This window comes from Siphateles boraxobius, unplaced genomic scaffold (genome assembly GCF_051911475.1).
Source record: "Siphateles boraxobius isolate OS27281-9 unplaced genomic scaffold, OSU_SipBor_1 77, whole genome shotgun sequence".
In the NCBI taxonomy this organism is placed as follows: Eukaryota; Metazoa; Chordata; class Actinopteri; order Cypriniformes; family Leuciscidae; genus Siphateles; species Siphateles boraxobius.
Genome location: NW_027509205.1, coordinates 691,283 through 719,174, shown reverse-complemented (window position 1 = coordinate 719,174; position 27,892 = coordinate 691,283). Strand labels below are relative to the sequence as shown.

Genomic DNA, 27,892 nt, shown 5'->3' with positions numbered 1-27,892 from the left:
AAGTTAGGAGAGCATATCTTGTTCAGTGTTGTTATATCTGAACACCAATTTTCGTTAATGTAGAAACACAATCCACCACCTCTCGTTTTCCCCGTTAGCTCCGCGATGCGATCCGCTCGGAACAGCTGGAAGCCCGGCAGATGTATTGCGTTGTCCGGTATGGCTTCACTCAGCCAGGTTTCAGTGAAGCACAGAGCAGCAGAGTTAGAAAAATCCTTGTTAATCCTTGTGAGGAGAAGTAGTTCGTCCATTTTGTTAGGAAGGGATCGGAGGTTCGCAAGATGAATCCTGGGGAGTGCAGTGCGCAGGCCACGTTCGCGGAGTTTAACCAGCGCGCCGGCTCGCTTCCGCGTTTGCGTCTGACCGCGTGTTTGAACAACACCGCTGCCCCTCCGACGAGAATGTCCAGCAAAACGTCTGAATAATCAAAAACTGTATAGAAGTTTTCTGGTGTGTGTTTCCTAATGTCCAGTAGTTCGTCTTTGGTGAAACTGATAGGAAAATAATGACTAAACACAGGACAAACGAACAAAAACAACACAATAGCTGGAGAGCTCCACACCGAGGCAGCCATCTGCGGCGCCATCTTGGATCAATGATCCAAGTGTGTGTGTGTGAACTGATGATAATCTGATGGAGAGAAAACACAACAGTGTGTGTGTGTGTGTGTGTGTGTGTGTGAACTGATGATAATCTGATGGAGAGAAAACACAACAGTGTGTGTGTGTGTGTGTGTGTGAACTGATGATAATCTGATGGAGAGAAAACACAACAGTGAGTGGTGTGTGTGTGTGTATGTGTGTGTGTGTGTGTGTGAACTCTAGTATGAACAAGCCCAAACATACTAGACAACGCTCGTGCCCATCAGAGTCCGATACCAAGCTGCCGCAACCATTCATTTTTTTTTTTTTTTTTTTTGAAATGCACGGGCGAGCAGTCTTTAAAAAGACGTGCCGCGTGCAAGCTCTTTTTGTGAGAGGAGAGAAAACTCCGCGATGTTGAAGCGAGCAGGGAAAAACACACTCACTGGCAGATCACTGCACAGATCAGCAGGCTATGTGAACTCGCTGCAGATCGCCGTCACACCAACACCGGAGAGTGGCTCGTCTCGTAGAGTGAAGTCAGAAATGGCTGTGGCGTGAAGAGATACTCTTGGCTCCGAAGCGAAAACATGATGTGCCTTTGCCGGCGTCTCTCCTTTTATACCCACGAGGTAGGGCGGAGATACGCTATGCAAATTCCGCAGACCCATGGCATTTCTTTGCCATTGGCTCGTTTTGTAATACTCGAAGTCGATAGGCTTTCTAGGCGAAACCCCCATTCTCCGTCATCCGACGTAACTCGGAGTGACTACGAAAGGGAACTTTGTGTTTTCTTTGTAATTTAAGGTTTTTGTGAGCTTTGTAAATGTACAACACATTATCTTTTAGTACTTGATTTTTTATTTTTACATTCAAAAAATCAAGTTTTATTTTTATTTGTTAACTGAAATAATTCTTACACGCCCATTATTTCAGTGTCATATAATGTTTTCATTTACTACAATAACCTTATGAAGCCCTAATAATGAAATGGTTAGTAAAATAAGTGATTGTCACATGCCAAGAGTTTTCACTTGTGCATTCTGTACCAGCTAATAAATGTTACAACTGCGATCATTTTCATTATGATCATAATTTAGTCAACTTTATGTTAATCAATTTCTATTTAATAGGAAAGGTTGCACGTGTGTATAATTATTCATTTAATATAACCCTTTTCAGTCTGAATTTAACACGGTGTATTAGACTGCACTGTCTATACCACCATCATCAAAGAAGAGCATCTTCTATATTTTTGTGTGTGTTTGTGTGTGTGTATTATACAGTTGGAGCTACATATATTTAAAAAAAAAAAAATGGCGCAGAAGTACAACTCACGCTGGAGGAGAAAGGTGAAGAGCCAGCAAAATACTTGCAAAAGATACAGAAGAAAGGTTGGGAAATTTACATTTTATTGTTTTATATTGTCATCTGCAGTGATTGAATATAAGCACATTCACCCAAGTTCTGTATTTACGTACCATTTGAGGTGTTGGTACTTAAAGGTGGGGTATGTGATTTGGAAAACGACCGGTAGATTTTGAAAATACACAATTCAAATGGTCCTACCTTCTTTCCTCCAACGCTGGCTCTGACTCCACCCATTCGAAGAACATGGACGCGCAATCATGCACGAGCGAAAACTCAGATGCGCGAGAGATTGTAATGACGATTTACTACTAATCATGGAACCGGCTTTACCGACGTGATGCGCATGCGTCACGAGCTTTGAGTATGCGCACGAAGGGGGTCACGCGCGCTGGGGGGAGGGGGGTGTGGTACGACCGTTTGATTGACGAACTTACTGTTTAATGATTCTAGGTGGTCTTGGAAATGATTGGCTGGAGTTTTTCGAGTCCTGCTCGTTCCACAGATGATTAAATTGCTTAATTTTCATTTCAGTGCTTCTAACTGAGTGGCTGTAAGTGGGTTAGGAATAGGATTTCAAGTTATTTTGAAAAAATGGACAAAAAAGAGAATCACATACCCCACCTTTAACTTGCCACTTGATATTTCCACTCCACTACATTTTAGGGAAAAATAATATTTTAATGTTTACTACACTACATTTATCTAATAACTATAGTTTCCATTTGCTTTACAGATTACATGAAGCTTCAGAGTCAAAACAGCACATTTTTAGATTAATTTACATGAATGACTTAACTGATTCAGGTCAATAACAAATCTGATAATTGGCCAGGACATAATCAACAAACCCAAACATGTAAATACTATGTAATTTACTTACACTTTTGAAACTGAAGTACATTTACTGTGATATCATATACTTTAATACTTCTACTAAAGTCTTTTTCATGTGGGTAACTAGCTTTTATCAAAGTCATATTTTAACAACTTCCCTTTTACTGAAGTGTGACTTTCAGGTAATTTATAAAAATAAAATAAAAACATTTAGCTGCTATGTTCTTTACTCAGCTACATTTCATCAGCTCCATTGGTTCTGACAATGTTCCTCAATAATTTTATATAACAATAAAATATTTGTTTGAAATGACAGTCTGTTTAGATCACCTTTATATGTTGGATTAGCAAAATATTAAGAACATGTCTGACCTAGTAGTGTTCAGCACTACAAAGTACAGTTTTCAAAATGGCCATCCAAGTAAATAATCACCTCTTTTAAACCGATCCAATAAAATGTTAATATTTTAAGGGGAGAATTTATAGCAGGATTTCCTACAGTATATACTGCATTGTTTCAACCTAGGTATGCCTTATAAATTTGCATGCGAGTGTTAAATATGCTTAATGTATTATCATTCTCGGTTTTCTGCAGGACACACAAGGACAGGAAAATAGAGGTAAAACATGTGCAAAAATGTAAAACAACTAACTCCATTTCCTTCAGTCTCCATCTTGTAGTTTATTTATTCTGTGGAAAATCGCATGTTGCAAAGCTTTAAATTTTGATCGACTGGAGCGTTAATTCAAATAAAAGTTCATGTGTCCAATAAAACACTGTTACTGAAGTGAGACCTTCAAACCTCACTTGGGTTGTCAAGGGTTTACTGACAGCTCAGGTGATTATTATAACACTTTAATGGTCTAGTAATTAATTAGTAATGTGTTTAGCATAAGTACAATGAAAAATAAACATGTTGAGACTAGTAAGCCATAAATTCACCAATCAAGTAAAAGCAAATTAATCAATTGATTTTTTTTTCTTTCTAGAAGCAACAAACTGGAGGTCAGATGATTGCAGCACCGAGCAAGTGACCAGATCTGCTAATTTGGAAGACTCTTCAAACACAAATGTGTGTAACATCCATTACGCCAACCATTCATCCCAGTGCTATGGACACACAAGTGAGATGCATCACTCTGGTCTTAATGTTGAATCAGAGCCTGAACAGCCTATTTACATGGATACATTCCTGAGCACCTACCTGAATTTGTTGAAGAAGGGACTTTAGATGACAATGCGTTATTTGATGAAGACTTTTCAATTGATGATGACCTATCATTTGAAGACAGTTTTGAGCTTAACCAAGAGGAGGGAACAGAACTCGAAAGCTCTACAAACACTGTAGATCATCCACTGTACAGAAATGCACCAATTTCTGTTGCAGAGAGTCTTCTCCTCATAATGACTTTAGCAAACAGACACAAAATAACAGGAAAAGCTCTCAGTGATTTGCTTACATGAATATCTCTGCACTGCCCCTCTGATACACAGACTGAGTGTCTTAAAAATGTACACAAATTTAAACAGTTTTTTGATGATCCCTTCTCTCTGCTTTTGCACAAATATTGTAGCTCATGCTTCATGATTGTTGAGAGTACAGACACCCAGTGTAAAACCTGTGAAGCCAATGTGTTGATGGAGGGGTCAACCTCCTATTTCATTGAGGTTCCCATTGAAGCACAACTGAAGAGATTGTTTGCTCAGGAAGGTTTTGAAGAAAAACTTAAGTTCAGGTTTAATAGACATAAAAAGTGTCATGACAGTATTGAAGAAATATATGACGGAAAAACCTATCAGAAATTTACTACTTGCAATGGGCCTCTCAGTGATTCCAGAAACGTTAATGTGGAACACAGACGGCATACCTATTTTTAAGTCTTCAAAGTTTTCTGTTTGGCCTTTTTATTGTGTCATAAACGAGTTAAATTTTGTTGAACGCACGAAACGAGAAAACATGATATTTGCAGGTGTTTGGTTTGGGGATTCAAAGCCGTCAATGTGGACATTCCTTGAACCACTGTGTGGCACTCTGAACAAAATTGAAAGAGAAGGAATTTCTCTTCAGTTTGCAGGAGCTCAAGAACCTTTCATATGCAAAGCCTTTACCATTGCAGGAACCTGCGATTTGCCTGCAAAAGCTTTGGTACTCAATACTGTTCAATTCAATGGACATTTTGGGTGTCTAAAGTGTGAACAGCCAGGTCAAACAGTGAAGACTGGAGAGAGAGGTCATGTCCATGCCTTTCCTTTCCAGAAGACAGATCCAAAAGGCCCGCCTCGTACTCACAAGGGGTTTGTAGATTATGCTAAGATGGCCTATGATTCCAACAGCGTTGTTCGTGGGGTGAAGGGACCTACGTTCTCAGCAGACTAACAAGCTATGATTTGGTCTTGGGCACAGGTATAGACTACATGCATTCTGTACTACTGGGAGTAATGCGTCTATTGATGTTTTTGAGGTTTTCCACAGAGTTCTCTCGATGTGCATTCAGTATGGTCAGATCAATCAAAGAAGTTGACAAACGTCTCAAAGAAATAAGGCCACCATTTATGATTCGATTCCCTCGTTCTGTGTCTTCTCACAGGATGTTCTTTAAAGCATCTGAGTATCGGTACATTTTGCTGTTTTTCGGGCCAGTTGTATTCCGGGGCATTCTTGCAGGACTGTACTACAACCATTTCCTGCTCCTTAGTGAAGCAATCTTTATTCTTCTGATGGAGTCAATAACCCCTGCTCAAATAGATCATGCTGAGAAACTACTCTGGAATTTCTGTTCTCAAATGAGTGGACTCTATGGTGAGCGATACATGACAGCCAATTTGCACTTACTTGTCCATTTAGCTGATAGTGTGAGAGCTCTTGGACCTCTGTGGACACACTCTTGCTTTCACTTTGAAGACAAAAATGGGTACTTGCTCCGTCTTATACATGGAACCCAGAATATACCTGCCCAAATGGTAAATGCTGTAAAGACTATACAATCTCTCCCTAGCATCACACAAAACATAAAGCTGAACATAGTAACTACTGAGTTTTTGGCCAGAATGACAAATAGCAGTTATCAACCAAGTAATGTTATCAATATTGTGGCCATGTTAGGAGCATCATTCAGTAGATGTCTTGAAACTGATGATATTTTTCTTCTGGAACAGTTTCTTGGTCAGGCTTTACATAGTAATGTCGTCAAGGCATATAACAGAGCTCAAATAGGGAAAATAATTTACACTTCCCAGCAGTATGTCAAAGCCAAAAGACGAAACAATTACACAGTGTTATTTTGTGATGGTGCGCAGATCAAATATGGACAGATTGAATTATTGTGTTCCAACAAAGAACCCAATGAAGGTCAGAATGAGATAAAACTTGCATTTTTGAATGAATTTGCAGTTGCAAGCATAAATCTTCTACAAGATACTTTGACAGGTGGAATGTGTTTCCATATTGTTAGCCTCCTGGAAGTTCCTGTGAGAAAGACAGTGGTAGGACTTGAAAGTATTTTGGGCAAGTTGATGTTCATTGATTTGTCCTCAATGCCTGGTATTGTGTTTGCTGCACATTTCCCTAACAAACTTGAAAGGGACTAAAGCAGGGACGTCACTAGGCCCTTTTTAGGGGGGCTTCAGCCCCCCTAAATTTCTACCTAGCCCCCCTAAAAATGTGTGATTAATAGGCTACACAAATTCGTGTTCGCTTCAGTCTTGTTATAATCATATTCAGCGCGCTCTTCATATTAAATCCGCAGCGGCACCAAGCAGAGAGCGCATTAAAAACAGAGGACAGGTTGTGTGTGTGTGTGTGTGTTCATCTTAACCTCGCTGCTGAGCGCGAATTTTAACTTTTGAATTTTGCGACTCGACGCTTCAGTGTACGGGCAAGTGCGAGATAAGATGTAAGTAGCTAAACTTAACGTTTCATTATTGACAGATTTTAGGTCATAAATGTTAAACGAATGGCAAGAACTAATCAGGCAAACTAATATAGTTTTGTCTAATTTCGCCATTTTGAACTGAAAATAGGCATGTAACGTGACTCATACAGCCTAATGTAATAATTTGTTTACTGCCATTGTGAGGGGGCAAGAAACATTAACAAAGCCGTTTTCATCATGTTAGGCACAGCCAGGATTAATAATGAATGTGTACATATTGAGAATATAATACAAATTGTAGCCTTTAGTAAATAAAAAAAGCTCAGCTTTAGAAGGGGAAGAGACAGGGCAAGATGAGGAGACTGAAAAAAAAGAAAGGATGATGGAGATGAGGAGACTGAGAAAGAAAGGATGATGGAGATGAGGAGACTGAGAGAAAGAAAGGATGGTGGAGATGAGGAGACTGAGAAAAAAGAAAGGATGATGGAGATGAGGAGAGAGCAGGTATTGACAAATAGTCTACTGACATGGTTTTCAAGCTATTTCTTATCCTTTTTTTGGTCTTCAAATGTCTTGAAATGCACATATCAGAGAAATAAAAAATTTGAACCCCCTGCAAACCTCAAATTTAGGACATATTTGATTATAAAGCCCTGTATTAGGCATAAGATCAACAATGAATGTGTAGCCTTTAATGTGAATTAATTTAATAAACTTAGTTACCTAGTTTTCAGTAAATTAACATGTCTGAGAAAATGATTCATAGGTAAAATCAAACCTATCAGTTGACCCTATGTTTACTTTCTTCACTGACAGACACAAATGAAAAGCCTATATCAGTCAAAGCTCAGCTTTAGGAGGGAAAGAGACAGGGCAAGAGAGAAAAACAAAGAGAAAAAGAGTGTGATGCTGATGAGGAGAGAAAAATAATCAGCTGCCCACTGATATAGTTTTAAAGCTGTTTTTATCCAAATTTTTTTGCCTTCAAAACATCTTAAAATGCACATAATAGTTCAGAGAAATCAAAATTCTCGGGGAAACCCCGAACCCCCCTAACTAACCTGCCTCAAGTTCTGGACTACAGTGATTATAAAACCCTGCCATTGCATGGTAATGAAAGTGAGCATTAGACCCTAAAAACTAAAGTGTTATTTTTTTTAAATCATACCCTCATTGGGGGCTTAGCCCCCCTAAAATGAAAATCCTAGAAACGTCCCTGGACTAAAGATATTATAAAGTCAAAGATATGATCTTATTTTGAACAGAAGAGCCCATGATTTTTCCAACTAGTTGAAAATCCTTACTGAAAATGTAAAATATGTTGATGGACAAATAGTTTAAACTGTGATGCCATCTCAACTGTTTTATATGGGCAAATCTATTGTCATATAAAAAGGTCACTTTGGGGCTAACATGAGAAGATGCATACATCTGAATATACAACATTACATTTATTAATGATGAGAGTTTTTGGCAGTTAAAATTTGATACATCTGAAATGTTGAAATTGTAATTTCTTTGCTCTCAAGTTACCAATAAATTACTGTTTTTATTTTACAATGTGTTTTGTGTGGTTAATAAAATTATTTTACTGAATTACATGCAGTGAAATATTTCAAATCATTTATAGATAATAATATAAAAGAAGAGGGTCTTTGCAGCCTAAAATAAAAGATTTACAATTAATTTATTCATACAGTAATACATTATATTTAAAAAATCATTTGGATTAATCATATGAAACAACCAAGACAGTGATCCAAGTCTGAGAATTCAATGACACTTGTGGAAATCTCTTCCTTTGCTCTATCTGAGTTTAGCATGAGATGCATGAATTGAAGCTGGGATGAGAGTATATTGAGTTCATGGAGAGAACTCTCTGATTTCTCTGTCTGAGATCACAAAGAGACACAGAAGTTGAGAAACTCTGAGCATTATATTAGAGCTTATTGAGATCTCTTCTGAAACTTAAAAGGAGACTAAATTGAGATTTAGTGCATCTTATTGCTCCAGAGAAAAGCCTGAGACACAGGAGAAATAAACCTTTGTCTCAGTTTGGTGTCATATGGATCTCAAAGTTGTCTAGGAGAAATAAATGAAACATTTTGGAGATCTCTTTTCAGATTTTCTTTTCCTCTGGGTATATAGCAATAGCTCCGCTTAGTGGACATTAGTTTAATTTCATTTAATACTGCAATTCCAAATTCAGTGTTGCTTTATTATTGCAACATATATTTGCCAGCATTCTATTTAAATATTTGATGTTTATTTAATGTATTCATTGTTATTCATTTATTTCAGTAACCACACATAAACCTACATGTAAAACACACTACTTGTGATTTATTGTAATAAATCAATGCTTGGGACTGAAGCTGTCATGAACTTCTTTACTTACAAACCTTCTGATCGAGGTTGAGGATTAGATGTTGAAGAACCAGTACCTCTATGCACATACATCTTTAACATTAATCGCCTGACAACTGTAGGGCTACACATGCGTGCTCACTTAAAAGAAGAACGTTTAAAGCTGACAGCATTGACACGCATTACATATCGGAAGCTATTAGCACTTGCATTTACAATAATTTGGTTTAACAAGAACTAAATTCTTTATTCTTTTGCTAAATTCTTGTGTATTCTGCTGTTTGAATGGAGAGGTGAACTTGAGCGCTGTATTGTGGGAAAGTGACGAGGGCGCTGAAAATGTTTAAACATTTGAAAAACATTTGATTGGTTTCCAAGCATTAGTGTGTGTTTCCTGGAGCAGTGAAGCACTAAAATTCAGGGCAATGTACCTTTTTTAAATTTATTCATTTATTTGTATTATTACAATAATTTTTATTATTAATTAATACTTTTACCATTCCAAATACAATCACAAACAAAAAATGCATGTATATATAGTTATAATAATATAATATAATATAGTTAATATAATAATATAGATAATATAGTTATTTCTGTACAACAACAACAACAAACCGTATTTCTGCATGCGACTTCGGCCCCTGCACGAGATGAAATCCTGAATCTTCGTACGATTGAAGGGACCGGAACGATGACGTTGACTATACTGCCCTACAAAGGCTAAGTGCAGTAACTACGCAAACAAAGAAACGGAGAAAAGGGCCTTTAAAGTTTTTATACCAGCCAGTCAAACATGTTATGGGTAGATTAGTGGTAATGCATCTCCGAAACGGAACATAATTTAACCCAGATATTTTTTCACAAGACAGAACACATGTCATAAAGCCCATTAGAAGTCTTAGCTCAAATGTGTAGTTACTGCGCTTAGCCTTTGTAGGGCAGTATAATACATTTATACGTGCAATGATACGCATTTTCCATCAATACAAGTTTACCGGGAGGGTTTTGCGTACCATATGAAGCATTTGGTTTATTGTCTTACACTGTAAAGGCATAGCATATTGACACAATAGTAAACAACATATCACACAAACTACCAAAAAAATCAAATAAAAAAATAATCGCAGCAGATTCAAGATATAGCCTATGTCAAGCAAATAATAATCCCTGACCTTACTCTAACTTAAACTTAAATGCATTTATATCACCTCCATAGAGATTGCAGCTCTTTATTGGATACAAATGAAATGAAAGTTGTTTTTTTTATAGATGAAATATAATCACTTTTATTTTTGTTGACAGACATGTTACAGCACATGTTCAAACTGTTGTTTCTATACAAACAGCAATTTTTATAATTCTGTGGGGAATGTTTTATTATCACCCATATCTATTTGTCCTTATCAGGCAAAAACATTGATGTTATATTTTACATTCACTTTTACTAAAAAGAAAAACATGCAGTTGTAAATCATAGTTGTATTACAAGTACAAAAAAATATTTCTGAATAACTGTTATATTAAGAGAAATTTGTATCCTTCAAATAATAGCCTATTTGTAATTTGTTTATTAGATTAAGCTATTTATATTTGTGGTGATATGGTTACAGTGAGAAGTTAAGAGAGTAAAGATGCATGTCAACACACCCGTCTCAGGCTTGTTTTAGCACAAACACCTATCCTAACGTAACAATATTGATTATTTTGATTATTGAACAATAATTTTTTTTTTTAACTCGTGGTAGAGATGGTGTCAGTAACTCACTGCCATGCAGAAAGAAGTAGAAAGCATACTTTCAATTTTTAAAAAATATTATTCTCGCCAATTTTACGAAGAGAATTGTTCTGATATGATTATGAATACAAAGTACACAGCTTGTCTATGTTGAATTGATCACTTCCTTTATCTTCAGGCCAAAGGCGTTTGAGTTGACAGCCCTTGTGTGGAATAGACGGCTCTCGAGACCAGTTGTAAAGACCTCCTGCACGCTCATTACTCCAGTCGACCAATGACAGTGCTCTGTCTCTGCTGCGTTAATTTCGGTGAATCTGCACCTGTTCTGCTCACTCACTACACTGGATTTTTGTTGGCGAAATTAAAATCTATCGAAATGAACCAATCCAGTTCATCAGGGCAAGTCTTGTTACTTGTTTGATTTGGCGCAATTATTCGTCATTATCTGATGGGATTATTCCTAATATTCCTTGTTCAATTTGTTAGGAGTGATCCCCTGCTGAAAAGCTTGGACCAGCTTGAAACCTTCATAATAAAATCCCAAACACAGATGTCAAGTTTTGTTTTGTTGTGTTCTAGAACTATTATTTTGTGTTTGTTTTTGCCCTGTCGTTTCTTTGTTCTTGTTTTCTCCTATTAGTTCTTGTTTTGTCTGATCTTGTCAGTCACTAGTTTGCTTTAGTTGTTACTCATTGTTTGTTTGAATTACTGTTTATCACGTGTTCATGTACCCTTATTTTGATTCAAATCTTTGACTGGTGTTGTCTTTATATTATGTGAAGCTGTTGCAGTTTTTATTTTTGTCTCATGATGGATTACCTTCTCTGTTTTGTTAAAGCATTGAACCTGTTTTTTAGATCCACATCTCTCTTCCTTTGTCAGCCGTGACACAGCTAGCGGCCTAAGATTGCTATAGGTTGTTTGTTTTGCATGTATTTGTAAAGTTTGTCCAAAAACAGTGATGCTGTCTTGTCTTTTCAGAGATGAGCGGTAGCTAGGGCTGGGCGGTATGAAGGTATATATCATTACCGCGGTAGAAAATGTCAACCGTAACAGATTTATTTCTTGGCTAGCCCAAGAAGTTTTGGAAGAGGTCTCCAACATAATACTCGACCTTAGATGTAGATTGGCATCCATTCATGAGGACATGGACTTTGTCTATATAAGAATTGAACAAGTTCTTAATGTGTTGTCCACTTTAATACCCAATGCTCCTGAGGTTTTGCAGAATCTGGTGTCTGCATTGGAAATACTACACACTTCTTAATGGTGACCAAACACCAATTATTTGATCAGGAAAAACGGGACGCCCTCGTTTCCACATATCAAAAGAGCACCTTGAATTCCTTCTTGAATTTGACTTCACTGTTCCTGAAAATGCTAGACTCTTGGATGTGAGTTTTGGAACAATTAGAAGACGAATGAAAGAACTGTAATGATCAGTGAAGCAGTTTAACAGACATTAGTGAGGAGGATCTCCAACAAACTGTGGCAGACTTTCTTACACCCACTCCCAACTCTGGATACAGAACGGTCTCTGGATATCTGAGGAGCACAGCCATAATACGGTTTGGCAAATAAGATGCTTACTATATTGTACTCCAAAAATATGTTCTTAACTTGCAAGTTTTACTTAAGAAATAAAATAACTCTAAAATTCAAGTCAACAAACTTGCATTATCACATGTACAGAATCTATCTTTAGTTCAATATCCTGAACTATACTTAATGCCATGTATTTAGTGTTATGCTTTTTCCTCCTAAAATGATCACTCAGTAAAGAGTGCGAGCAACTCTGCGATGCATTGATCCTGTTGGAAGTGTCTTAGCTAATGTTGGCTCATACTAGAAGACCCGGATCCGTTCCCTCGCCACTGTCACTCCGGCACATAGATGCAAATCACACGCTTGAGAGGTAAGTCTTTGTTTACTTCATAATATTCACTAATATAAAGAATGTCGAATTCAACAAAATCCACAAATAAAAAAAACAAACCACTGTTCAGCCATACATCATGGAGACAATACAAGTTAAAAAAAAGAAGTCCTACAGACTTTCAATATTGAAATGAATCAAATTACGAATAATTTAATTAATAGATGGCGAAATTTGGGAGACAGTGTCTTTTATTTATTATGTGTTATGGAATATGCAATTATTCTATTATAATTATGCCTTTTTGTGTATGAAGTACGTGTTATAGTTAACCACAATTGTAACTTTATATAATGAAAGTGTTTTTATAAAGCAAGACACCAGGGGCCTCATGTACAAAGACTTGCGTTGAATTCATACTAAAACATTGCGTACGGACAAAGCTGTAAATGTGCGTACGCACAAAAAAAAAAAACAGATGTATGAATCTCTGCGTACGAAGGATCCCACGCATATTCTCTTTGTACATCCCAATTAACGTAAAAATGAGCGCACATGCACGAGCACAACGCCCCACCCAGTCTCCTCCCTTAATTAAATACATTTAAATATGGTAATGAGTCCACTTTGGCAAAAGAAAGGATGAAGAAAATGGCTAAAGCAAGCGGCAAGAAGCGAAACTTTACAGAAAGTGAATCGGAGGAGCTACTATCGGAGGTAGAAACGAGAAAAAAAATATTTGGAACTTCGTCCTCCGGAATTAATAACAGAAGGAAAAAATATGAGTGGGAGAGTTTGGCTGATGCCGTCAATGCGGTGGGATCTGATAGTCGCACTGTAAATGACCTTAAAAATAAATGGTCTGATATAAAGATGGACGTTAAATGGAGAACTGCTGCGCACTGACAAAGTGTGGGCAGAACAGGCAGTGGTAAAGGGGTCGATGAACTTACACCCTTTGAGCAGAGAGTTGCCTCAATTATGGGTGAAACTTTACTCTCTGGAGTAGTATCTGCTGCTGTGGGAGACTCGGATTTACTACAGGACTGCCACGAAGGTAACCAATATTATCTGCACATTTATTGAATGTAAATGTTTCCGATTCACATATGCAAATTCTTCTTCAGATGGCGCCTTAATGTGTGTGCAGTCGATCGCTCCGATTACATTAGGAAAACCGGCTATCGCTGCAAATTGCGTTTTAATTTTTGACTGGTCAACTGCATTATATGGGAACCTTATATACCTGGTAGACATGCGGATGATCCCGAGTCCCGACCAATACCGCTGGCATTGCGCGGCTCAAAGACGACATGGCTTATTCCTGAGCGGTCTGCCAGTTCCCTTTGGAAAGAACCAGTTGCCAGGAAACCAAGTGTTGTCAGCACCTGCAAGGGAACGGGTATTGCGTGGCTCCTCGCTGTCTCTCTCTCTCTAGATTCGGACCCAACTCAGCACAGAGCTCCAAGAGGATAGCCCTTGGAAATCTGAAACGGCCAGTCATCATCCTGGGCCAGAAAATCATTGTGGTCCCTAAAAACTCGTTCTCTTCGGATTCTGCCATTAGCAATGTCCTCTAATAAGGCCAAAGCTGGCATTGCCATAGACTAAGGGTTGTATCAATTTGCATATGCTTTTATATGTTCTTACTTAATTGCATAATTGATAGAATATTCCCATAAGGCTCGTGTGACAATATATGTAAACTATTTTATAAATTGCAAATTAATTGCAATGCTTCCCACAGGTGGAAGTGCGATAGACTTGTAGAACAATTCGTTGTGTAATGTTTGCAACTTAACTTCATTGCCTGTAAGAGTCGCCAACGGACAAAAACTATGAGAAATGTACGTACGCCAGACATGAAATTGGCGTGGAGGAACGCACATTCTCACGTTAATTTCACTGTTAGTACATCCGACCGTGAGCGTTAAAGCTGGCGTAAGCAAAGTTTTTGTGCGTACGCAAGATTGATACATGAGGCCCCAGAAGTTGTTGTTAATCGATTTGTTAAGAAAGTGTTATATAATCACCGCTTCGAATGTTATCACTCGATTGAATGGGCGTTACCAGTGGTTATCAGCTCATAGATATAGGCCAGACTGTGCCTGCTGCGTCTACAGGCTCAGAAGGCTGTTATCATCCATCCACACGCTTAATCACCGACAAGTACAACAGAAGACTCCTGGGGCCGGTTTCACAAAGATAGACTTTGACTATGGCTTAGATGTAGTAGATAGTCAGACTTCCGATAGACATCTAAATCAGACCGTTGCACAAAGCACTTAAGACTCTGACTATCTTAAGTAGGACTACACTGCAATGCATTCTGGGTAAAATAAGACACTTTTCAAAACAAATAACATGGCGGATCGAGTAAGCGCATTCAACCGTTCGATGTGTTTGTTGGAGGAGTATAACAGTTACAAGGACATTTTACTTGGGAAATTCAGCGGAGAATGTAGTAACGAAGAAATGTTTAATTTGGAAAAAGATTGCTACGACAGTTAACAGCGTTGATCCGACCGTTGAGCGGAGCGTTAAAGAGGTACAGAAAAGAAAAGTCCTCATTATTATATATTTCCAGTAGGTTACTGCGGTCCCTAAAAACCCTTTCCCTTCTCATAGCGCTCTCCATAACGTCGTCAGAAAACCGCAAATTATGAGCCATTTTCCCTTTTCTTTTGGCTCTTTGTAATGTAACTGATTGTTACTGCTGGTTGCCAAGGTAACAGAGTCTTAGGCCGTGTGTCCACCAAAGCGTTTTTTCACGCAGCTGGCGTATAATTCCAATTGTTTTCAATGGGAGTGCCGCGTTTTTTAAACGCCATGAGCGTAACGAGGCGCTGAGCGTTTTATTCACGCTGAAGCGCTGAGCGCCCGGTGTTTTTTACTGGTCGCCGAGAGTTGAAGAATGTTCAACTTTAAGTAAAACCACTGATCTATATATAATGACTGGATAGCTCATGACGTTCTAAACTGCCATCAGGCAGTGAAGCCACCGGAAGTGTTCGAGCGGCCATCTTACGATCCCCTGCCAGCAGAGGCTCCAGCGGCCGCTATACAGAGATCGGGAGCTCCGACGGCACTTGAAGATGACCCGCTGTGCAGCATACAAGTGTACAACCACGTTCACAAAAGGATGTAGAAAAACTGCCCACAGGTTGTAATTCAAGCCCTATAAGTAGTACCGTATATACCTGAATATAAGACAACCCTGAATATAAGATGACCCCCCCATTTTCCAGACTTATTTTTTGGGACAAAAGAGATTTTTGTGGAAAAAATCTGGTTTTCAACGAAAAATAATTTTATTTGAAAATTCTAGTGATGATTCATTGGAAAAAACATTTTAACACGATTCATTAAATAGTTGGATTAATTTGTCACAAAATAAAATGCACTCTGTCAATGAGTTGATTGAATGAGTGACAAAAATGAATAACCTTTTCACAAAAATGCAATAATTATGTAGGCCTATGTATTTTTGTACCGGTAATTGTGGTACTGTGAAGATAGACAGAAAATAACCATCTGTTTTTATTTAAACACATCTGACATTAAAGTCTTAAAACAAACCAAACTGTGGGGTTGCAATAAGAACAGCAGTGCAAATGGGCCTTTATGCTGTGCATTAAACTAGGCCTATTCCTCACAGAGATCCCCTGCCTCGCTATGCTCACTCTCGCTGTCGTCACTATCATGATGCTCCACGAGCCCCTCCCACAGAATGTCATCCTCGCTCCCATCAAGGGCATTTGATATGCAGCATTTCTTAAATCCATGAATGATGCTCTCCTGGCTTATGGCATCCCATGCTTGGAGGATCCAAGAACAGAGCAGTTGCATTGCTGGCTTCTTCAGTTTTCCAGTAGGCGTCAGTGAGTGATCGCCTGACAGGAGCCACTCAGTGTACCTCTTGCGCAGATTATCCTTGAATGGCTTGTTGACGACTACATCCAATACCTGTAGCTGGCTTGTCATCCCCTCCCCCGGTATGATCACTAGATCGCCGTTCATTTTCCGCAACTGAGTTTTGACGGGCTCCGTCAAGTGTCCGCGGAATGCATTCAAAACGAGCATATTTCACTTCTTATGAAGCGCACCGCGGCGCCGGCCCCGCACTACCTGGAGCCAGTCCACTACCAGGAGCCAGTCCACTACCTGGAGCCAGTCCACTACCTGGAGCCAGTCCACTACCTGGAGCCAGTCCACTACCAGGAGCCAGTCCACTACCTTGAGCCAGTCCACTGCCTTGAGCCAGTCCACTACCTTGAGCCAGACCACTAACAGGAGCCAGTCCACTACCAGGAGCCAGTCCACTACCTTGAGCCAGTCCACTACCTTGAGCCAGTCCACTACCTGGAGCCAGTCCACTACCAGGAGCCAGTCCACTACCTTGAGCCAGACCACTAACAGGAGCCAGTCCACTACCAGGAGCCAGTCCACTACCTTGAGCCAGTCCACTGCCTTGAGCCAGTCCACTGCCTTGAGCCAGTCCACTACCTTGAGCCAGTCCACTACCTTGAGCCAGTCCACTACCTGGAGCCAGTCCACTACCTGGAGCCAGTCCACTACCTGGAGCCAGTCCACTACCTTGAGCCAGTCCACTGCCTTGAGCCAGTCCACTGCCTTGAGCCAGTCCACTACCTTGAGCCAGTCCACTACCTGGAGCCAGTCCACTACCAGGAGCCAGTCCACTACCAGGAGCCAGTCCACTAACTTGAGCCAGTCCACTACCTGGAGCCAGTCCACTACCTGGAGCCAGTCCACTACCAGGAGCCAGTCCACTACCTTGAGCCAGTCCACTGCCTTGAGCCAGTCCACTGCCTTGAGCCAGTCCACTACCTTGAGCCAGTCCACTACCTTGAGCCAGTCCACTACCTGGAGCCTGTCCGCTACCTGGAGCCAGTCCACTACCAAGAGCCAGTCCACTACCTGGAGCCAGTCCACTACCAGGAGCCAGTCCACTACCTTGAGCCAGTCCACTACCTTGAGCCAGTCCACTATCTGGAGCCAGTCCACTACCTGGAGCCAGTCCACTACCAGGAGCCAGTCCACTACCTGGAGCCAGTATACTACCTGGAGCCAGTCCACTACCAGGAGCCAGTCCACTACCTTGAGCCAGTCCACTACCAGGAGCCAGTCCACTACCTGGAGCCAGTCCACTACCAGGAGCCAGTCCACTACCTTGAGCCAGTCCACTACCAGGAGCCAGTCTACTACCAGGAGCCAGTCCACTACCAGGAGCCAGTCCACTACCAGGTCAGTGTCCATCCAGCCCTTTTCCTGGGCACGTACGATAATGCCAGCTGACGTGTATCTGGTGCGCCCGAGCTTCGTTTACAGTCTGAGGGAGACGCACGCTGGAAACAAAACAATCTTCGCAAACATGTCTAAGGATTTCGACACAGAGGAAGACTTGCATTTTTTTGCCCAGCCATATTTATTTGAATCCGAATACACGGGCGCACCAGATACACGTCAGCAGCGTCTTACGTCAGCAGCGTCACTGAACGCGGATCCACAACAGAACCGGAAGACAATACAATCCTGAATAAAGTCGTAGTTTTTTTTATTTTTGGACCAAAGTGTATTTTCGATGCTTCAAAACATTCTAACTAACTCACTGAGGTCACATGGACTACTTTGATGATGTCTGTATTGCCTTTCTGGACAAGGACAGTATACCGTACATACATTTTCAATGGAGGGACAAAAAGCTCTCGGACTAAATCTAAAATATCTTAAACTGTGTTCCGAAGATAAACGGAGGTCTTACGGGCTTGGGATATCATGAGGGTGAGTCATTAATGACATCATTTTCATTTTTGGGTGAACTAACCCTTTAACGAGGAGGGTGTTTGGATTTTGCGCTCAGCCATCGCGTCTCTGTTATGTGCAGAGCCATATAGAGTGAGAGTTGCGACAACTCCATTGACTTCAATGGAACGGATTTTTACTGCAATGGCGGCTCACGGAGCCTCTCAATAGTTCCCGGAAGTAGCAGCAGCGCGGCAGAGTTACAGCAGAACAGACCGTTTGTGATGCACTTTTAAAAGGTAAGACGTTTAAAGAATAATATTGTATATTATCAGTACATCTGAATCAAATTAACTTATTAAAGCATGCTAGTTGATTATTGCTCTCTAAATTAGTAGTTTTAGGGGACGTTATCAGGTAAAATAAAGGTCATTGGATAAAGTTAATACCGCATAACAAACCACGAACAGCCTATTAATGGTTAAACCACTGATCTATATAGAATGACTGGATAGCTCATGACGTTCTAAACTGCCATCAGGCAGTGAAGCCACCGGAAGTGTTCGAGCGGCCATCTTACAATTCCCTACCAGCAGAGGCTACAACGGCCGTTATACAGACTTTGGTAGCTCCGACGGCACATTTAAGGTGACCCGCTGTGCAGCATACAAGTGTAAAACGACGTTCACAAAAGGATGTAGAAAAACTGCCCACAGGTTGTAATTCAAGCCTATAAGTAGTCATGTATATGTACAATTGTCGCTACTATTCCGGTGTTGTTTTCTCCGAGGCAAGAGTAACTTAATGCTTCTACTAGTGTTGTCAAAAGAACCAGTAATGTTACTTCGGTACCAAGTCGGTACAGATATTGTGAAAATGGGACGATACCAGCATGTTGCAGTACCGGTAGTACCGAATCCCGTGTATATTCAGTAATGTTACCCACTAATAGCTGCTTCAGTGTTTATCTAAGCGTGAGGCTCCAGACTAACTTTTTTACTAGTAATACTTTAACGTTAGCCAATATATACCATGATGCATTATACTAGTGTCTGTGAATATTAAACTGCAAAAAACTTGGCTATTAACCCTGCATGTTCTGCTGGTCTCTGTGAGAATGAATGGCAGCACAGACGCGCGGTTTCATTTACCACACACACACAGAAGCACGCGTGACGCTCGCGCAGGTTTCAATCTCTGCTGATATGAGGACATGATGAACTTTCTCTCCAGAGCCGATCTGAGAGTCACTTCATTTTACCGTTTCATTTGAGAAAAACTATCGTAATATCATACACATACAGCAACTCAAAGGTCTTCACGGCAACCCGTCAAAATAAAGGTTCGGTTTAGCTTGAAGAAATTCACTGAAATAATTATATTAGCCTACTGTTGTACAGTAGATTTAGCTACGTCTTAATGTAATGCAATTTTTAATAAGCAGGAAAAAATTTCGACTTTAAACAAATATCCATTTAAATGCTTAGGGTGTTTGTGTTGTAAGAATGTACAGGGAGACTTTAGATTTTAAAACAGTGTCTCCTTAGGCAATGTTTTCTCTGTCAAATCATACAATTTCCTATTGATTCAAAAGAACGCGTGAACTCACTAGGCAATACCAATATGGCGGCGCGGTGGCTTCACTGTTTATGACGTCATGAGCTATCCAGTCATTCTATATAGATCAGTGGGTTAAACCCGTTCTATTAATGCATGTTTATCCTTTGTTGTGTAATAAGAGGGAAAGACTTCTAAACAGGGGTTAAATATAACATTGGGGAGTGTGATTGTTGTAATTGATAAAATGAGAATATCGGTTTCATTCCATATTAAATGTGCAATAACGGGAAAAAATCCTTATTTTAGATTTCATATTTGAGTAAGCAAAAACGTATGGTTGGAGTTTTTTATTCATTGTGTTTCTGTTGACTATTACCTGTATATTATGTTTCAGCTCAGCTGATTTGTATTGATGGGAAAGGGAGATGGAAGTTTATAAGTAAGATTAAAAACCATGCTTAAAAAACGGCAGCAAGCCATTTTCTAGATCAAATCACACTAGGCTAAATGGGATATTATAAAGACCATAACTGTATTATATACTGACTACTATATACAATGTATCCTGTTTTTGTCTGCTTTATCTCTTTCAACACAAGAAGCACAAAGGGGATTCAGTGGATCCTGAAGACTCCTGCACTGATGCTGTACCCTCACCTTCAGTCTCAGATCCTTGGGTTTTGCAAGACTTTACTTGCTCCTTATTTTTAATAAACATTAAACTTTCCAGTGTTGGTCTTTGTGAAAAAGTGCAGATACACCTAAGTATGATTAGCACAAAGTGTTTAGTTCTATTTAGATTGCTCCTGACTTGAGCATATTTCTGCTCTCTGTGTCGGACAGTACAAGAACAACATAGAGGAAAGGACAGACAACATGCTTGACGTGCAGTTTATTAGACATTTATAAATCCCTTTGTGCTAAATCAGTGCAAAGATATATATATATATATATATATATATATATATATATATATATATATATATATATATATATATATATATATAGGTCATTGACAAATAAACAAAATAAATGTTTTTTTAAATCTTTTCAAAACTGATGTAATGTATATTTTTGTGTCATGAACAATGTATTTAAACAAGTTTCAGTTGTGAACATTTCTAAGTGTTTAAATTCACCTGAAAGTGTACCAACTCATACTTGAAAGCAGTTTTTACAGTATTTGATAGAGATCTACAAGGATCATTAAGGCTCCTCTGGACAATGCATTATCATGCACACTGTAATTACTATAATAAGAGAGCCATGTTTGCAGTTTTGCCATTCTGACATGCAAATTGCTTGACAAAAGGTTTTCAATTATCTCAACAGCTATAAATCTACTGAAATGTATAAAATTTGTTTATATGAACGGTTAAAATGATGCCATAGAATTTCATTTTTATTGTTTTATTCTTAAAACACCATTTAAATTAGTATTTTAGTCTGTTCATGTGTGCGGACAGTTGCACAACCTGACATTTTGGGGGGTTTAAGATATAACAGGTCTATAAAATATTTTATGTATTCATTTATATAGTAATAAGTGCATAAGCATTGTAAACATTAAGATGAATGCAATTTTACATTTTACTTGTTTGCAATGGCTTTTTAAGACAATCACCTGTTTCCTGCAAGTCTCCTGTCCTTGTGAAACCACAGTGAACATTACGTGATAACCCTTAAATAACATACACGTTTAAGAACACACAAATACTTCAAAACAACTGCAAAACGGTCTTTAACCAAGGTAAAGTTAGCCAGAAAATATGTTAACAAAGGCAGGCAACGCTGGTTGACCACAATAAACATTAAATATTAGAAGATTTTTATCTTTTAAAAACAATATTGCTGTAACTACATACACATACTACATCCAAATGTCCATGTATTATATACATATTGTAAACCAACGCATTTATTGACTACAAACTACCAAAAATCACAGTTCTGCTCTCTAACTCCATCGATTTGAATACGCTTATTTCACGCAGCCATTATTTTAAATTCGAAAGCGAGGCTCCGGTGGGAAGAACCCCGGAAGTACAGATAAACAACAATGCCTTGGACTACCAACCTGAAGCTGCAGCCGCGATTTACACTATTGGATATTAATATCCAATATAGGATATGTAGATATAGTTGGTTCCTGCCATTGGACCATTAAAGTACATGAGAATATCAGTCTATGTATTTATTGACGTGAAAATTCACGTTATTTTCATTTCACGAAAATTGTATTTTCAGAACATTTCATTTAATTGAAAGGAGGGTTTTATTTGTCTGTCCAAAATAATAATTTGGCCATATGTCACAGGCAAGTTAAGAAACAATTGTATATTGTTTGCTTTGTCCATTCATTATTTTATTACATTAACAGTTAAGCTGACTGAACTCCAACTAAATAAATAAATAAGTGGGACCGTCCTTTCAATTAAATGAAATGTTCTCATTAATTTATAATTTATTCATTGATTATATTGTTTAATTTATGAATTGATGTCTTCAGTTTTCTGTACTCGTGACTTGCAAACACCTTACATGGTTAAATAATTGGTAAAAATTCTAAAATTATTGGCTGTGTGTGTGTAAATAGTATGTGTAACACTGAATAAATGCTGATTAATAAAAAAATGCAGTGCGTTCTTGGCCATAAAAACAATACAATTCACTTTAACCATTTGAATTTAGAGGGTTTATTCGTTTTTCAGCATAGAATGAAAAATATAAAAAAAGAATAAAAGCCCAAATTCAATCTATTCATTATATAAAGTGGTCGAGTCTCTTCTGAGAATTTGGGTGAATGAGTTTCAATGGACGGACAGACATCTCTCATATTCGTTTAAAATGTCTTCATTTGTGTTCCGAAGATGATTGAAAGTCTTACAGGTTTGGAACGACATGAGGGTGAGTAAATTATAACATTATTTTTTTCTCTACATTTTTGGGTGAACTATCACTTTAATAGACCTTTTACGCAAAAACCGGAAATACGTCAAGGAAGCGTAAACCCATTTCCGGTGTAAGCTTTGTTAACGGAGAAATGGTAGCTAACGTTAGAGTGTTTTCGACTAGCCTGACTAGTCTTCCGAAGTTCACCAGCGCCGATGTGGTGAAGAGTGTGGAGATACATTCGTCCACTAAAGGGAACAAGTTGGACAAGGGATATAAATTCTTCCATGAAGAGTTTATCCACAATTACCAAGGTAAGAAACGAAGAAATTGCTGTAGCTAGCTTTAACCATATCACCGGTTATATCTCTGTTAACGTTAACTGTAAAGTAAGTAATGGTGTTGTGAATTTGTAATATAAGGTATAACACAGCAGTGAATATGTTGTGTGTATGTTTAAGTGAGATGGCATGAGATAACATAACAAGAAGTAATTTGGTGAAGTTGTAACTTACTAGGTAAATGTGAAATGTTACTGACTTAACGTTAAGAAGTAAAGTTGTGTATTTCTATGTGAGATAACACGTAATATTTTCTTGTTGCATGCGGTAGTATCAAATATACTCCAGGGACAGGTTGTAGTGAGAGGTAGATGCTTCAGGTCAATGAGGAAGAGCGAGGAGCCTCACAAACTGGAGGTTTGACTATAGACAGAATGCCGGTTGGCAAAAGTTCAGAAAGTTGCCCGTTCTTGCGTTCACTCTTCTTGCTGCGGTTGCAGCACTTTCTTCACTTACTATTTCTTTACTGAAAGTTATAGTGTCATGTTATTGTGAACATTGATGTGACTGCGTAAGTATGACTTCAGTGTAACCTATTTAATTTGTTATTGTGTCTAGATCTCACTGGAGGCAGAAAGTGCCACTGCCAACCTGAAAGCTTTCTCCTGCAGTTGTGCGGCTGGTAAAGGATTCTGCAATCACGTAGTTGCTATCCTGTACCAGACCGCACATTATTCACAGCTGGGTCTGCAGGCTGTTCCACCCCCCTTGGCCTGCACTAGTGGCTTGCAGAGATGGCACAGACCAAGAACACAGGTGGGTTTGTGATAAACATGTCATATGATTTAAGAACTGATGCGTATCTATAACAACTGGAAATTATTATAAAAACACCACCAGAAGTGACTACAGTACAGACTGTAACTGTTTTTTGTCTTTTACTTTTAAGGGAATCCATCCTGAACCTGTTAGTGAGCTGGTGGTGCAAAAGCCCAAAACAGTGGGTCAGAACGGTCTGAGGTCCACATTGTACAAGGCATATACAGGTGACTTGTTAACTGGTTGATTGTTGCTTTGTGAGAGTAAGTTATTTTTTTTTTAAATGTTATGACTAACATCATTATGGTTACCGCAGATACAATAAATAAAATGTAAATGTAGTTAAGCACTCATGTCTAAATTTTCTTTTGTGTGACCAATAATCTTGTGTATCTCTTTGCTCTTTTGTCTAGGACCACTGCCAGATCCATATATGATGGCATCTGGAAGTAAATTAAGCCAGGTGCAGCCCCAGTCTCTCATGGCTGTTGTATTGGATGGGGTTTCTGAGATGGAGCTGACGCCATCTAGATTTGGGTCTGTCCCTCGTGGATCTCCCATGTCCTATCACTGTCCACCCAAGAAGTCCAGTGACCTCATCCTACACCACATGGCTCCAGAATTTCCGTCCCTTCCTCTGATGCAGCACACTTTTCCCAGGTTGCATTTCGTCCCGACCTTACATCAGTTGATGCATCTCCAGTCTCTAGAAGTGTCACCGCAGCTGTCCAGCGAGATAGCCAAAGAAACTCAGCAGCAGTCCAAATGTCCTGCGTGGACACAGCTACGGCGACCAAGGCTGACTGCCAGTCGTTTTTGGGATTCGTTTTTATTTTTTATTGTAAATGTTTGGTGTTTTTCCACTAATCTTGTCTTTACCAATCAGTTTTGCCTTCTGTCTTACTGTTGAGAAACTAATGTTATTTTTTATTGTAAATGTTTGGTGTTTTTCCACTAATCTTATCTTTACCAATCAGTTTTGCCTTCTGTCTTACTGTTGACAAACTAATGTTATTTTTTATTGTAAATGTTTGGTGTTTTTCCACTAATCTTATCTTTACCAATCAGTTTTGCCTTCTGTCTTACTGTTGACAAACTAATGTTATTTTTTATTGTAAATGTTTGGTGTTTTTCCACTAATCTTGTCTTTACCAATAAGTTTTGCCTTCTGTCTTACTGTTGATGAACTGGTATTTTTTTTATTGTAAATATTTGATGTTATTTCCACTAATCTTGTTCTTTACCAATCAGTTTTGCCTTCTGTCTTACTGTTGATGAACTAATGTCATTTTTTTATTGTAAATGTTTGATGTTATTTATTAAATAAGTTATTAATCAGTTGATATTACACATACCAAAAAATTAAAGGATGCATCATTTTGACCAAAATTGTTTTAATTGTTCATCTAATGTTTTAGTGAAATCAGTCACATTTCAACAGAAAAATATTACGAATATAACAATTATATTTAATTTGATGTTTAAGAATGTGGGAACACTAAATTATTTACACATTATACATTTACATACAAAACATTAATTCATTCACTCTTCAAAACAATAAGGTCCTTGATAGTTTGCTAAAACACAGCAGTTAAGCCAGATCTGATTCACACTGCCAATCAGTGTGAGCGGCACAGGAGAGTCCCAGATGTGGAAGGACTTTACCCTACCGATAACTCTCTCCACTATAATTCTGAGGCGGGCAATGGCTTGGGTTTGTTCTGTTTCCTCTTTGCTGAATTGAGCTGAACGCTTAAAAGGTGGAATGATGAGCTTAGCTCCAACGTCAGCAAGGAGGTCTTGAATGAGGAACCCTTTGTCCGCCATGATGTCATCTCCTGGCTCCAGCAAGGGAAGGACTCCACTGATCCTGGTGATCTCCTTATCTGAGATGCACCCGGTGTACAGGGGTGAGACAAATGTCACCAAGCCATTGGGAGCAACTCCAATCAGGCCTTTCAATGTCGTCCTGTTTTTGTAGCTCGAAAATGTTTCTGACTGTAAGGTCAGGGATGAGGCTGTCTCCAGGGCAATTTCTGTGCAGTCCAGTATCACTCTGACATTGGGACAGTACCTCTGGAATTTAAGGGGCATAGTGGACTTAACCTTTTCCCTGCTTATCCAGATGGGAAGTGAGCTCAGCATCATAAAAAGATAATTGGCCCAGGTGATGGTAACCCTGCTGACCCTGGCAATGCTCACATTAAACATGTCAGCAATGAGCTGCTCCTTCATGCCAACAGCAACCCGCATGGAATACATCAAAAACTCATCTATTAATGGCATGATGCGTGGTGGGCTGGGATCTTGGCAGCCTTCCTCCCCTGCCCTCTTTGCTTTGGTCCAGTACACCAGTCTAAGGGCAGATGGTGCAATCGACTCCCAAAAAATTGTAAAAACCCTCTCGGATGGAAATTTGGTGTAGAAACGAATTTGGTGGTCTGATGAACAATATCGGCTGAAGAGAGTAGGGGTCGGTAGGTCAGTGTTTTGCAACATGGCTTCTAAGTCATGGATGTAATCCAAAGCCTCGTCCAGAGCACCTATAAAGATAAATAAATTAAAAAACAGTCTTAACATATTTATGCTACCTTTCAACACAACACAGAACAGTAATCATGTCATGTCAACTCTTAAATGACATCACTGCAGAAATAATGTCATTCAGAGCATGCCCCCTACAGCTAGACAGCATGAGACTATGTTACAGTTACAGATGTAGACTAACATTAGTTAAATAAAAATACGTGTTTGTAATGTTAAGAGAGAAAAACTCAACTGCAAATAAAAAATCCAATTACTGTGTGCACCAGTGGAGTTTTGCTGGCATCCAATGGGGAAAATCTGTTACTGCACCCAAACAAAATACTACCACTCATTTTTTGAGATACCAATCTCACATTTGGAACACAACTTATTTAGATTTATGGCTTTGATTTTCTAGCCGTTTTAGGGTTATACTCGTTTCATTAAATATATATTTTATATAAAATAATGTTCATAAACTTAAACCTATATAACTTTTTTTTTTAATTTACTTAATTTTTTTTACTTTAGCAATAATCTGCCACGGGTCTTCTTTAAAATGAGACCAAACATAAGTCTGTGCTCCCAAGTAGTTTTTTGACACGGACATTTTTGTCCTCTATGTACCCATGTGTAACTTTTTTTTAATTGATACACAAGGGTTAAGTTGTTCAGTTAGAAATGCATTTATCACACAAATGCATTTATCCATTAACGGTATACATAGTTGACTAGCGTTAACTTACTAAACACATTATGAACAATCTTACCTGCAGGTGGGTGTGTCACGTAGTCGTGATCCATCCTTACTGCCTTAGCCACCATGGTGCTATCTTCACCTTCACAGCATAGCTGGACAGACTGACGTTTGAAGGTTCTGTCATATACTGACTCCCTTCTCAAAGGAGCAGTATAATTGTTCCAAGGGAATAGGCTCGGGACAACACCACTCTTCAGGCGACGAACGACGCAGCCACCAACGTAATCATCCGGAGCGAAGTGCCGGCTGCAGACATAGGTGCTACCTCTTTTTATATCAAAACTGTTCCCTTCCTCTCTTCGGATCGCCTGTATCCATTTGGGTTTCAGGTTTGGATCCACAAGGAAAAGAATGAAATGAAAGGTAGGGCTGTTTTTGGGTGGAAGACGAACAGCCTGGAACACAACAGAAACTGCGACTCTTCGACTCTGCCATTTTTCGTATCTGCCGCTACGATAACAGGAAGTTCTAATACACTTCATTGACGTATTTCCGGTCAAAAAATGCGGAAGTGCGTAAAAGGTCTATTATGCGTGCTCGACCGCTAGCAGAGCAGCAGCCGTGACGTCACAGACAGCGCGAGTTCCATGTGACATCACAGACCGCGTTCAATAGCCGTTATCAGACTCAAGATTCACTAACGGACAG

The 27,892-nt window shown here is 39.1% G+C and overlaps 1 protein-coding gene across 1 annotated transcript; it reads left to right on the top strand.

Moving 5' to 3' along the window:
- The first annotated feature begins 23,017 nt into the window (after positions 1–23,017).
- LOC143726052 (uncharacterized) lies at positions 23,018–24,865 on the top strand. Its single transcript, XM_077219038.1, has 4 exons — positions 23,018–23,169; positions 23,755–23,952; positions 24,086–24,182; positions 24,369–24,865. Exons 1-4 carry the CDS (start codon positions 23,143–23,145, stop codon positions 24,863–24,865), a joined length of 819 nt encoding a protein of 272 aa, XP_077075153.1. The 5' UTR covers positions 23,018–23,142.
- Positions 24,866–27,892: the final 3,027 nt, after the last annotated feature.

What these genes read in the sequence shown, in the direction of transcription:
- LOC143726052 (XM_077219038.1), top strand. Translation starts at nt 23,143, where the DNA reads ATGAAGAGTTTATCCACAATTACCAAG. An exon ending in GTTTATCCACAATTACCAAG is followed by an intron (nt 23,170 to 23,754) that starts GTAAGAAACGAA and finishes TATTGTGTCTAG; the next exon opens with ATCTCACTGGAGGCAGAAAG. An exon ending in GGCACAGACCAAGAACACAG is followed by an intron (nt 23,953 to 24,085) that starts GTGGGTTTGTGA and finishes TTTACTTTTAAG; the next exon opens with GGAATCCATCCTGAACCTGT.